General features: G+C 38.4%; 1 protein-coding gene across 1 annotated transcript; it reads right to left on the reverse strand.

The window, feature by feature from the left end:
• Positions 1 to 7,523: 7,523 nt before the first annotated feature.
• Positions 7,524 to 8,234, reverse strand: LOC101446659 (olfactory receptor 5T17-like). Its single transcript, XM_058285043.1, has one exon. The coding sequence runs from the start codon at positions 8,232 to 8,234 to the stop codon at positions 7,524 to 7,526; it is 711 nt and encodes a 236-aa protein (XP_058141026.1).
• Positions 8,235 to 11,174: the final 2,940 nt, after the last annotated feature.

Consider the following 11,174-nt stretch of genomic DNA (forward strand, 5'->3'; position numbering starts at 1 on the left):
ATAAGATATCAAATACACTGTCATCTGAGCCATTCCTCTTAATAACATTTTGAGTAAAAGTATCCAATGATAAAACTTTGCACATCTATACTGATACTTATGCCATGGACTCTCAATTCTCTCTTGGTCATTGGAAATGGAGTGACTAGTGCATTTTAATATAAGTAGACTAAGAATCAATTCTCAAAGGTCTTGATGGGGGGGGGGATATATGGGAATTCTGCACTTTATGCATGATTGTTTTGTAAGCTAACAACTTCTCCAACAAAATAAAAGAGAAATAAGAACCAATTCTCAAATCCCAAGAACCAATTCAGAAATGTCATCCTAAAGATTCTATTTCTGAAGAAAATAGACTTTTCTTGAACACACAAGAAGACAACATTATATAGCTAAGTTGAGAAATGAAGTCATCACAAACTTGAAGATACTTTAATAGAAAATAAAACTAAAGGAATTGAAACAGGCTAATAATAACTATTGCCTAAGGATTACCTTCTGAAAACATCCTTGTTACTCAATTATGGCCTGTCTCTAAGCCAAACTCAGCAATTGAACATACTACCTTCTTCTAATCATGGAATATGACTCCTGGAATAAGCCTCCCTGGCACCTTGGGATTGCTACCAAATACCAATCAGCAATGGATTTGGAAAAAGACCTTGAACAAAAGGGGGAAACATCAAATACAAAAGAGTTTTTATGGCTAAGAGAATTCAAAATGAATCAGGAGATCATTCCAGAGGCTACACTAATGCATGTATCAGGCAGATCTCAATAACTGCCATTGTGAACAAAGCCTCAAATAGGGGGGCTCCTGAGGGCTCTAGAGTCATCAGACACTATAGGCAAGGCACACAACCCTGTGAAATCAGCACCCTGTCAGTGGGCATTACCTTGGAATATAGGACAACCTAGTACCCCAATGTAACGGAGCTATATTTATTTATAGTTTCCTTACACATGATTTATTTGAGCCTATATTTGTCATTATACCCATTCAATATATGTCTCAAAGACAAATCTTCAGTCTGTTCATATGCCAGTTGAGCCCTGAATCTAAGCAGAGTTGCAGTCAGCACCTTCTCTCCAGTTCATCAGACTCACCTGGGACAACTGATAAAATGATGATGATGGGCATTGCCCCTGCCAAAAAACAGAGAATATCTACAGCTGCAAGCAAAACATTTCCTTCCATCTGCCTCATAATATCTAAGACTCTCTCAATCTGAGGCAGAGCAGGCATCACCCTCTCCAAATCCTCAAGTTTGAAGAATGTTCAAACATAAGGGGGGAATGTAACCATGGGAAAAGTGAATATATTAATATTGTAATAATGAACATGTAGCAGAGGTTGCCAGAGGTTCTGAGGGGAGAGGGGATCTTGGTGGAACACAGGGCATTTTTAGAGCATTGAAATTAAGTGTAAACCGCAATGTAAATTATAGACCTTGGTTAGTAGCAATGCTTCAATATTTATTCATCAATTTTAACAAATATATCACACAAATGTAAAATGTTATTAATTGGGGAAGAAGTGTGGGGGGGGAGTATGTGGGATATACGGGGATTCCTTATAATCTTGATATAACTTTTATGTAATCTAAAATCTCTTTAAAAATAAAGCTTATTTAAAAATAAAGGAAAATTTAAATAAACTGTAGACAATGCATTTAAATTTTAGTTTTGATTTGATTTTTAGATTTTTTTTTGTCTTGAGAATTATAGCTTTTTTTCACTCTTTAATTTTTAAACAATACTTTGATTTTGTAAATGTTACAGAGAATATATAGGGGATTCACATATGCCCTACACCCCACACCTCCCACATTGTCACACCTTAGCAACATCTTTCAGTAGTGTTGTACATTCGTTGCAATTGACAAACATATTTTGGCACATTGCCGCTAAGCATGGATTATAGTTTACTTGGTAGTTTGTAGTCTCTCCCATTCAACTCTTTGGGTTATGATATATAATTGCCTATAACTGTCATTGTAATGTCATTCAGGCTGATTCCTGAGTCCCAAAAATGCCCCCCATTATACCTGTTTTTCCCTCTCCCTAACCCCAGAACATCCAGGAATCACGGCCTCCACAACAATGGTATTTCTTCCATTGCTAGAATCACAATAAGCCTATATTAGAATACTAGTAAGTTTATTATTTTCCATAGTTGGTTTCCCCAATCCTGAGAACTCTGGAATGGTGATGCCCACTCCACTATTAATTGAGGGGGCTTCGATCGCATACGTCTGATGGATGGGACTCTCTTGATTGCAGTTGTAGGCACTCTCAGTTCTTTGGTATATTGTTTGTCCATCATCTCCTCCCCATTTGTTGTCCTGGGTGAGTCCATTGAACTAGAGTGTAAGTGTTAGCATTTTTGAAGTGAGCTTTAAAAATTATTCTAATAGGAATAGGGTGGGCAAGATAGTAAGATAAGTACAGTAATATCAGGAAATCAAATTAAGATGTTATAAAATATAATCCAATAATAATGTAAAGATAGTCTGAACTTTAAAAATAATATTTGAAAATTTAACAGAAAAGTAAGGACATGAGTAAGAAATACTGCATAAAAAGAGTGGAAGTTTGGTGATAATATAATTTTTGAGGAAGAAAGACTAATAATTCTTTCAGATATGGATCTAAGATGCCATGGCCTAATTTACAAAGTTTGAAAGGGAAAATGAAATTTGACGAAGTATTAACCCTGGAAGATTTGGGATGAGGATCTGTGTGTTCTAACTAGTTGATCTTAACAAATTCATAATTGTGTAAGAACTGGAAGACTTTATCAAAAAAGAAATGACATTTATTGCTCCTGAAGAAATAAAAAATCAAAATAGGATAAAAACTTGTTAGCATATTTCATTCCAACTATAAGTACAGGATTGAACCAAGACACAATGGTTCAATGTGAGCCCATATTGGAGGAATTGGCAGATGGCAGTGCCAGTGGTGGTAGGGGAACTGTTCAGCAATTCAATAAAACGCATACGTCTGATGGATGGGACTCTCTTGATTGCAGTTGTAGGCACTCTCAGTTCTTTGGTATATTGTTTGTCCATCATCTCCTCCCCATTAGTTGTCCTGGGTGAGTCCATTGAACTCACCCATGTCAGCATGGAGAGGTAGATGCTTTGGATCAGTGTATCAAAATGGTCTTTGTGATCAGTAGGAGTCATTCAGTAGAATCCTAAGGTGGATGAATTATGTTATGAAACAGATAGTGATGTGAAGTATTTGGTCAAGATAAATGAATATACTCTATTTTCATGCTGCCAAGTGAATGAGTTAAAACACAGAGCTTGTAAGAACTCTAAGTCTACAAAGACCTAGAATCTGTGAGTAGGTATTGTTGTTCTTTTCCTTCAATATGAAATTCAAGTTTGTAAATACAGTCAAGAATAAACATGAACGGATCAGTTGTACCAGTATGTACATCCAATTAGATATTGGATAAATAAGACTGAAGTCACCAAGTTTTGTCATTACTTATATAGGCAAATCATCCAAGATGCATAACCTTTTCCTCAGAGACAAAAATATGGAAAAATGATCAGTTAAAAATAGAAGTTTCTTGTGAACAAGAAATATTTCTGAATGTTGTATTAGAAGGTACTGGGTTTCATTTTTGGTTTTGGTTTTTTGATTTGATATCTGTTTAATTATGGTAAATCTCATGAGTTCCTCTGTGCGCTGTAAATTTAGGACATTAACTGTTGTTTAAAGATTGTTTTCCATTTGTGCCATCTTCAAACACATTCTATTTTTTCTCTGAAGATAGGGCATTTCTTTTCTGTTTTCCTGAACATCTTTTGTTTTTCCCATTGATTACTCACTCTTTAATTACCTACAAACTTTAAGTCTTTTTATCTTTTAACACTCCATGTTTGTAAAACCTGCCCATTATACCTACTTCTCATCCAATTTCCACAGTAAAATCCCAAAATCTTTATCCTACTAAATGTTGCACGGACACCTGCAAAATGTTCTTTAAAAGTGATAAAGCCATTTTCTAAAATCCTTATCCTGACTCTACAGAACTTTTAATGTAACATCAATAAGACAAATATAATGTACAATGTATCCAGGCATTTATTTGTCCTTGCAAGTCATGCAAGACCATTCCAATGTCCCCAAAATGCCCCCATGTTATACCTAATCTTCCCTCTCCCTCCGTTCAGAACTTCTGGTAGCCACTACCTTTACATCAATGATAAAAGTTCTTCCATTGCTAGAATAATAATAAGTCTATAATAGAATAATAATGTCAACTTTAGTCCATTGTTCATTCCCCAATTTTGAGGATTTGGGGATGGTGATGCCCACTCTGTTTCTAATTGAGAGAGACTTAGATCCCATAGGACAGATGGATGGAACTATCTTGCTTATACTTGCAGACATTCTCTGTTCCTTGGGATGCATGTTGTCCATCATTATCTCCTTGTGTCTTTAAATACAAGCAGGCAGATTGAATTACATGTCGCTCCAAATTTGGAGGATATTCACTATACCAAAATAATTCAGGGTGACAAATGTACACTCCCAATTTGAAGAGTACTGAGCCCGGAAAAGAACAGATACTACTTCCCTGACAGAAAGTGAAATTGTGGTCATTAAAAATGAAACTTAATAAAGGAATATCACTGTCAGAAATAAGAAAAACTAACCATGGCAGAAATGTCATTCCAATAAAAGCACTGGGCTTCCAGGCTTTACTTACCTTGGGGAAATTGAGCCTCATTTTGAATACATAACTGATAATACAGTGCATGACATTGGAAATGAGTTGTAATAAAGATGTGTAGGTGAATCATACAATCGCCCAGGGCACATTTGCACCAAATATCAAAATTGTGTGGAAACTTGATACTATTTAATGAAGGAAGGAGACAAAAGGAGAATATTTTGGACAGAGAACTGCGATGGCCTGCTCGGTCGGTCGAGGTGGGGTCTGGCTGCGGACGAGGGGTCGGTCCAGCTCTGGACGAGGGGTCGGTCCCGCTTGGGACGAGGGGTCGGTCCGGCAGCAGACGAGGGGTCGGTCTCACAGGGGTTGCGCGGTTCGGCTGACGGGGTCACCTGGTGAAGCCAGCGACGAGGGGGTCACCCGGAGAAGCAGGCGATGAACTGGGGACAAGGGAGGCCAGGCCCTTGTCGGGGGCTCTCAGGACTGGAGGGCGCACGGCAGAAGAACTACTGCAGAGACAAGGTAAACACGCAAGTCCAACTTTATTGAGGGAGAGGCAACAGTTTTATAGGGGCTGGGGAAGGCTGATTGGTCGAAGCCATGCCCTGTTCTGATTGGCTGCCGGAGAAAGGTCAGTGGGAGGTACTGGAAGGGGGAGGGGTGGTGGTTAGGGATTGGCTGTTGTTGCTGGGGGAAGTGGCAGGGTTTAGGGATTGGTGGCTGCTGTTGCTGGGGTAGAGGGCAGACTTGAGTTTCCCGCCCACGCCTGGCTGTTGCTGCTGTGGGGGGGGGGGGGAAGGGCAGACTGGAATCTTCCGCCCTGTGCCTGCACAGGGAGAAAGAAGAAGAAATGCTTCATAATGCATTGTGTGGCGCTATCCGGGAGGAGGGGCGGCCGCGGAAGCATGGCCGCCGAGAAGGGGAGACCGGAGGGCACTCTGCGCCCATGCCGAGCTCCCTTCAGGGGTGGCGGTGAGTCCGACCAGCCACCCTATTATGGGGGCAGCGGCTTGGAATTAGGCCTACTGCGGCTGCTCCCCCGCCAGGCCAGCAAACCACACTTCAGCCCGAGGGGTGACCGCAGAGAACATGATGATAAAGGAATACTAATGAATCAGATTGAGCATCAGTATAAGTAGAAAAGAATTTGGTTTCTGAAAGTAGAAATATTGCAATGTGCTGCCTAATTGTGAACCTGCAAATATAGGCAACTTTTCTTATGATTTACAGAGTAAAAAATACAGGTCCATTTAAATATAACAATGTTGTAGCAGAGATAGTGATCTGACAATATTTTGTAAACATATATATCCACATAAATATGCAAGAGGAAAAGATTTATAACATGGAAATAAATGAAGTAGAAGCAGGATATGTAGCCCTGGGGTTCTTTTTGTCTACTGGAAGATGCTAACATAAAATGAAAAATAACAAAGCAGCAAAGTTTGTCACATTTTGGAGGACATTTAAAGAATGGTATGTGTAAGTAATGATCTGCTAAGTATCACAGAAAATAATTTCCCTGGCACAGAGAAAATGGCATTTGAATTCTACTGAAAATAATGAGTTTTACAAGTAGTAATTAAGTAATTACTGCACTTACTGTAAAGTAGGAAAATGAAGAAACTCTCCTGCATGTTTTGAAATGTAATGGGTTCAGAGTGTAGATGAAGGTGAGGATAAATCCAAGTGAGTTTTTATGATCAAAGGTAATACACCATATCATGAATAATTTTTACATCAAAGAAGTGGCAGAAGTGGTTGAAGGACTTTGTTTCTTTCAGGGAATGTGTTGGTCCACATTTTAGAGGGATACCCTGCACCTTTGTTGTCAAAGATTTGGAGAGGAGGGCTAGCTGGAAGATGAACCTGAAGACTATTTCAGGTATTCACCAGGGATTCTGAAGTATTTAACCAAGGGCTCCTGTCAGAAAATAGGTGGTCGGTGAGGAGGAGAGATCTGTGCTCGGCACTAAGCCCACTCTGCCACGTTAATGTCCACTTTGGTTGATACTAACTGGAAGGTGAACATACTAACTGTTGTTTGGATGAAAAATACGACTTTCTTGCAAAATAGATTATTCTTGAAAATCACTGAAGTGAATCATCATAGTTGATTCCAGAAAAGAGGAAAAGAATCCTACACTGAGAAAAGATTTCATGTGTTAGATCACTGTTATATTTTGGAAGAAAAAAGAAAATTTATATCCAAATTCTATTTAGGAGAATAAAGAACAAAGTTGAAATGAAAAACGTAAAAATAGTTTAGCCTGATAAATTGGACAATCAGTGGTACTACCTGAACAACTGAAATAGGGACAATAAGGCAGTGTAGTGGTTGAGGGGAAGTTATGAGTACAACTTTGATGTGTGAGAAATGAAGTGGTTATTGCATATTTGCATAAACATGGAGAAGAGAAAGTTGGAAATACAAGACTGGGAGTCATTACATGAGAATGATGATAAAAATTTGATAGTAAAAATTAAAGCTAAGAAATGATATGAATTCTCCCAGATATGCTAGGTAAAAGAGGGATTTTTTTTTACAAAAGCATGATATTATGGTAGAATATAAAGAATTATTAATATTTACATGTTGCTAAGTTACAGGAGCTGATTCTGCACTAGGGGGAAGAATTGTCTAGAAAGGGAAGAAAAGCAGCAATGCAGTGCCATGGGGAGACAACCTGCAATGGGCCTGCTCACCAGTGTAAAGTATCAGAGGACAGAGGATGAGGAGTGATGAACTGAGACTCAGTCCAATAGCAGTAATGAACTTCTGAAGAATCCACAAGTTTTAACTCTCTAATTCTTAAAGTTTTCTTCAGCAATACAGCTTCCGCAGAGCACCTTTCATGTCTTTGTTCCTCAGACAGTAGATTACGGGTTTCAAGGTAGGTGTGACAATGGTGTAAAAAAAAGAGGTCAGGCCACCCTGAGTTGGGGAGTATTGGGAGGCAGATCTCAAGTATGCAAAACTTGCAGCTCCATAGAACAAAATAACCGTAGTGAGGTGAGAGGAACAGGTGGAGAAGGCTTTCCACCTGCCGTCCACAGAGGAGATCCGAGCAATTGTGGAGATGGTGCAGGCGTAGGATACAATTGTGAGGGCAAAGGCGCTCATGCCGATACAGCTGCTAACAGCAAAGCCCACTTCCTCATTGGTGTGGAAATCAGTGCAGGAAAGTCTCATGACAGGAGGAATGTCACAGAAGAAATGTTCAACAACATTGGGCCCACAGAACGGGAGGGAGAAGGTATTGGCGGCGTGGAAGGCTGAGTACAGGGCCCCAGCCACCCAGGCCACGATGACCAGTTCAGAACAGAGTTTGTCGCTCATCATGGAGGCATAGAGCAGGGGCCTGTAAATGGCCAAGCACCGGTCATAGGCCATGGCTGTGAGCAGGAAGAATTCAGTAGAACCAAGTGTAATAAACATATAAAGTTGAGCTACACACTCCAGGTAGGAAATGACCCCAGAGCCCAAGAGGGAGGTCACCAGGGCCTTGGGGATGGTGACAGAGGTATAGCACATGTCCAGAAAAGACAAGTTCTTCCGGAAAAAATACATAGGGGAGTGGAGACGGCTTTCCCTGATCACAGCTATGATGATGGAAACGTTTCCCAGGAGGCAAAACAGGTAATCAAACAAAAAAAAGAAGAAGACTACAAATTTCAATTCCTGGGTATCTGAAAAGCCCCTGAGGATGAATTGTGTCACCCTTGTCTGATTAGACATTTTTCATTCCCCTTGAAATTTTATTAGGCTATGTTTATAATAAGTGAGGAATCAGAAATAGGAATCTACCTTGGACCATGACTGCAGGATCATTTGCTCTGTAAAGGTGCAACTTCTCTTAGTTCAAAAATCAATTTAAGTAACTTGTTTAATTATGATTTGTCAATGAATCATGTGATTATTTTGATTACTCAGTTTGCACTGGATCCAATTTTTCTGTCCTGAGTGAGAGAAAGGAAAAGAGAAAACAAAAAGAGAACAACAGCATAATCTTCTTTAATTTTGGATATCTTTGGTGAGAAGCAGTCTCTGTATTACTCTTGTATTTATCAAAATATTTTATCTGTTCCTACTGTTTAAACATTAATTCATTTGTTTATGTTTTTCAAGAAAGAGATGTGGATTTTTAAAAAATAGTTCCTTTTAAACATGCTAATTTCACATGGTTTACATGAGGCCCCCTAATTTTTTTCCTACTTGTTATCACTCTTTATCCAAGTGTCCATAACTGGTGGTAGGTATTTCCTCTGTTTCCCTAAAGAATACTATTCTTGAGGAATCTTTCTCAACTGACTATATATATATATATATATAAATATATATACACACACACACACACATATATATGTATGTATGTATATTCCTATATATAAAAGTCCAATTTAAAATGTCTTTTTTAAAAAGAATATATTGAATCTAAAATACTTAACTTCTAGGCTTACATTGCACATTGCCTTTTATATATTTAATCCAGAATATGTCAGAATGCACTATATATATATATTTCTCTTAAAATATTTTTCCTCCTAGACATGATTGGTCCAACTTGGCTCCTGGGTATTATGTGTAACTCCTCACTTCTGCCCATCTCATTCAATGACTAGAGAATCAAGCAGATTCCACCCACTCCACCTATCCTATGACTGTCATCTCTGCTTAATATTGATAATCCATATCTGTCCCCATAATATAGGTTTTTAAGAGGCTCCCAAATGTTCTGCTGCTTCCTTCCAGCTAATTCTACATGTACTTGTTATACCTTTTTCTCTCAGTAGCTGAGTTGCTTATAGTATTGCCTGTTAAAGTACTTTTTGGTGCTTTATTACTTAAGGAGACATTTCATATACATTGAAATTGCACAGAAGCACTGTATGATTTGACTCTTGCCCTGTATTTGAGAGTCATATTTAAATATTTAGGCTTTCACTAAATAAATAGCATAGTCTAATGATTCCCTGTCTTTATTTATGATGTTATTTCTTTTAATTCTCCTTTACTCTTATGAACTTATTGGTGCCTTCTCTTGTTTCTAGTCTGATTCTCCATGACCATTTTTTTAATCATTTTATAAGCAGTTAAATAATAGGACCCAGAGAACTTGGGAATATTTATTTGTTTTCATATATGATTTTTCTTTGTGGGCAGAAATATCCTTTATTCTTTCTTTACATGGAATGATTTTCAGGCCCAGTGCATAGTATGCACTTCAACAGTGAATAAATAAATGAATAAAATTGAAAGTGTGCCCCTTAGGAAGTTTCTCCTCATATACTAGTAATTTGGTTACACTATTCCATCACGGTGAGCTTTCTGCAAGATTTCCAACTGCAGAAGTTCCTGCACATTCACAATCACACTGCTCTAAACATTCATTAATGTCATATTATGTAATAAGGTGATAATGTTTATTAAAAGAGTTACATCCATGGGAATTTTTATGTTACTCTGAGACTTTCTTTCTTCTCTTTATTCGGAGCTTTGGAGAAGGGACATTAGGGGAGACTAGAAGAACTAAGACATCACATTGTTTAATTATTTCCCAAAACTGTAATGCTTTCATACATATTATATGTATAATTATTAAAATATGAAGGAGTCAAGCTTAATTGAGAGCTTCCTCTTGCTACTTTCAGGATAATCAAGTGGGAAGCAGAAGTCAATTTAGAGTTAATCAAGAGCATCACACTTATGCTTTTCAAGTCTTCTTGTGAAGAGAGAAATCTACAAACTGCCCTGAAAATGGCCTAGATTTATAGACAGCACACGTCTTTGGGAGCCTATGATCCTGTAAATGTCACTGTGGTTCATATCTACCTGTTAGTCTGGATGTGGTTCAACAGATCTGCCTTCTGCAAAATGTCAGGAGAATAATAGGAGGGATGTATGGGGGCAACTGGGCATAGACAGCATGGTGAAGTGCTCATGTATCCCACAGTTTCTGAACACAGAAGAATAATCGACACAAGCATATTCCCCTGGGGGATGAAGAGATATTGGGTTGAGAAAAAGTCTCCATATTCAGAAGAAACTTGACTCTAAGGCATTCATGGATCCACCAGTGAACAACAGGATGTCCAGGGTGGGTAGAGCAGGTAAGACACAGAGAAGTCCATGGCTACTTGTCCATGGATGCATAAACAGGGTTGGTAATTGTGCTCATTGAGTGAGGCAATTTGAGGGTATCCATGGACCATATGTGCCCTCCCTCCCCTATATGTTTTTGAAACAAGGCACTGTGAGAAGAACTCATCATAAAACACCTCTGAGTTTTTGAAGAAGTGTATGGAAAATCTGGAATGAGTTTGAAATGTACTTGAATGGCAAATCTGGAATGAGTTTGAAATGTACTTGAATGATTGACAAACCTTGGAGTTATAAAGTGTACCCAGAAATAGCTAGTGTACATTGATTTCATCAGAGGAAATTAAAGTTCAGGGTATTTTTTTAATCCGTGAA

This window comes from Dasypus novemcinctus, chromosome 22, assembly GCF_030445035.2.
Source record: "Dasypus novemcinctus isolate mDasNov1 chromosome 22, mDasNov1.1.hap2, whole genome shotgun sequence".
In the NCBI taxonomy this organism is placed as follows: Eukaryota; Metazoa; Chordata; class Mammalia; order Cingulata; family Dasypodidae; genus Dasypus; species Dasypus novemcinctus.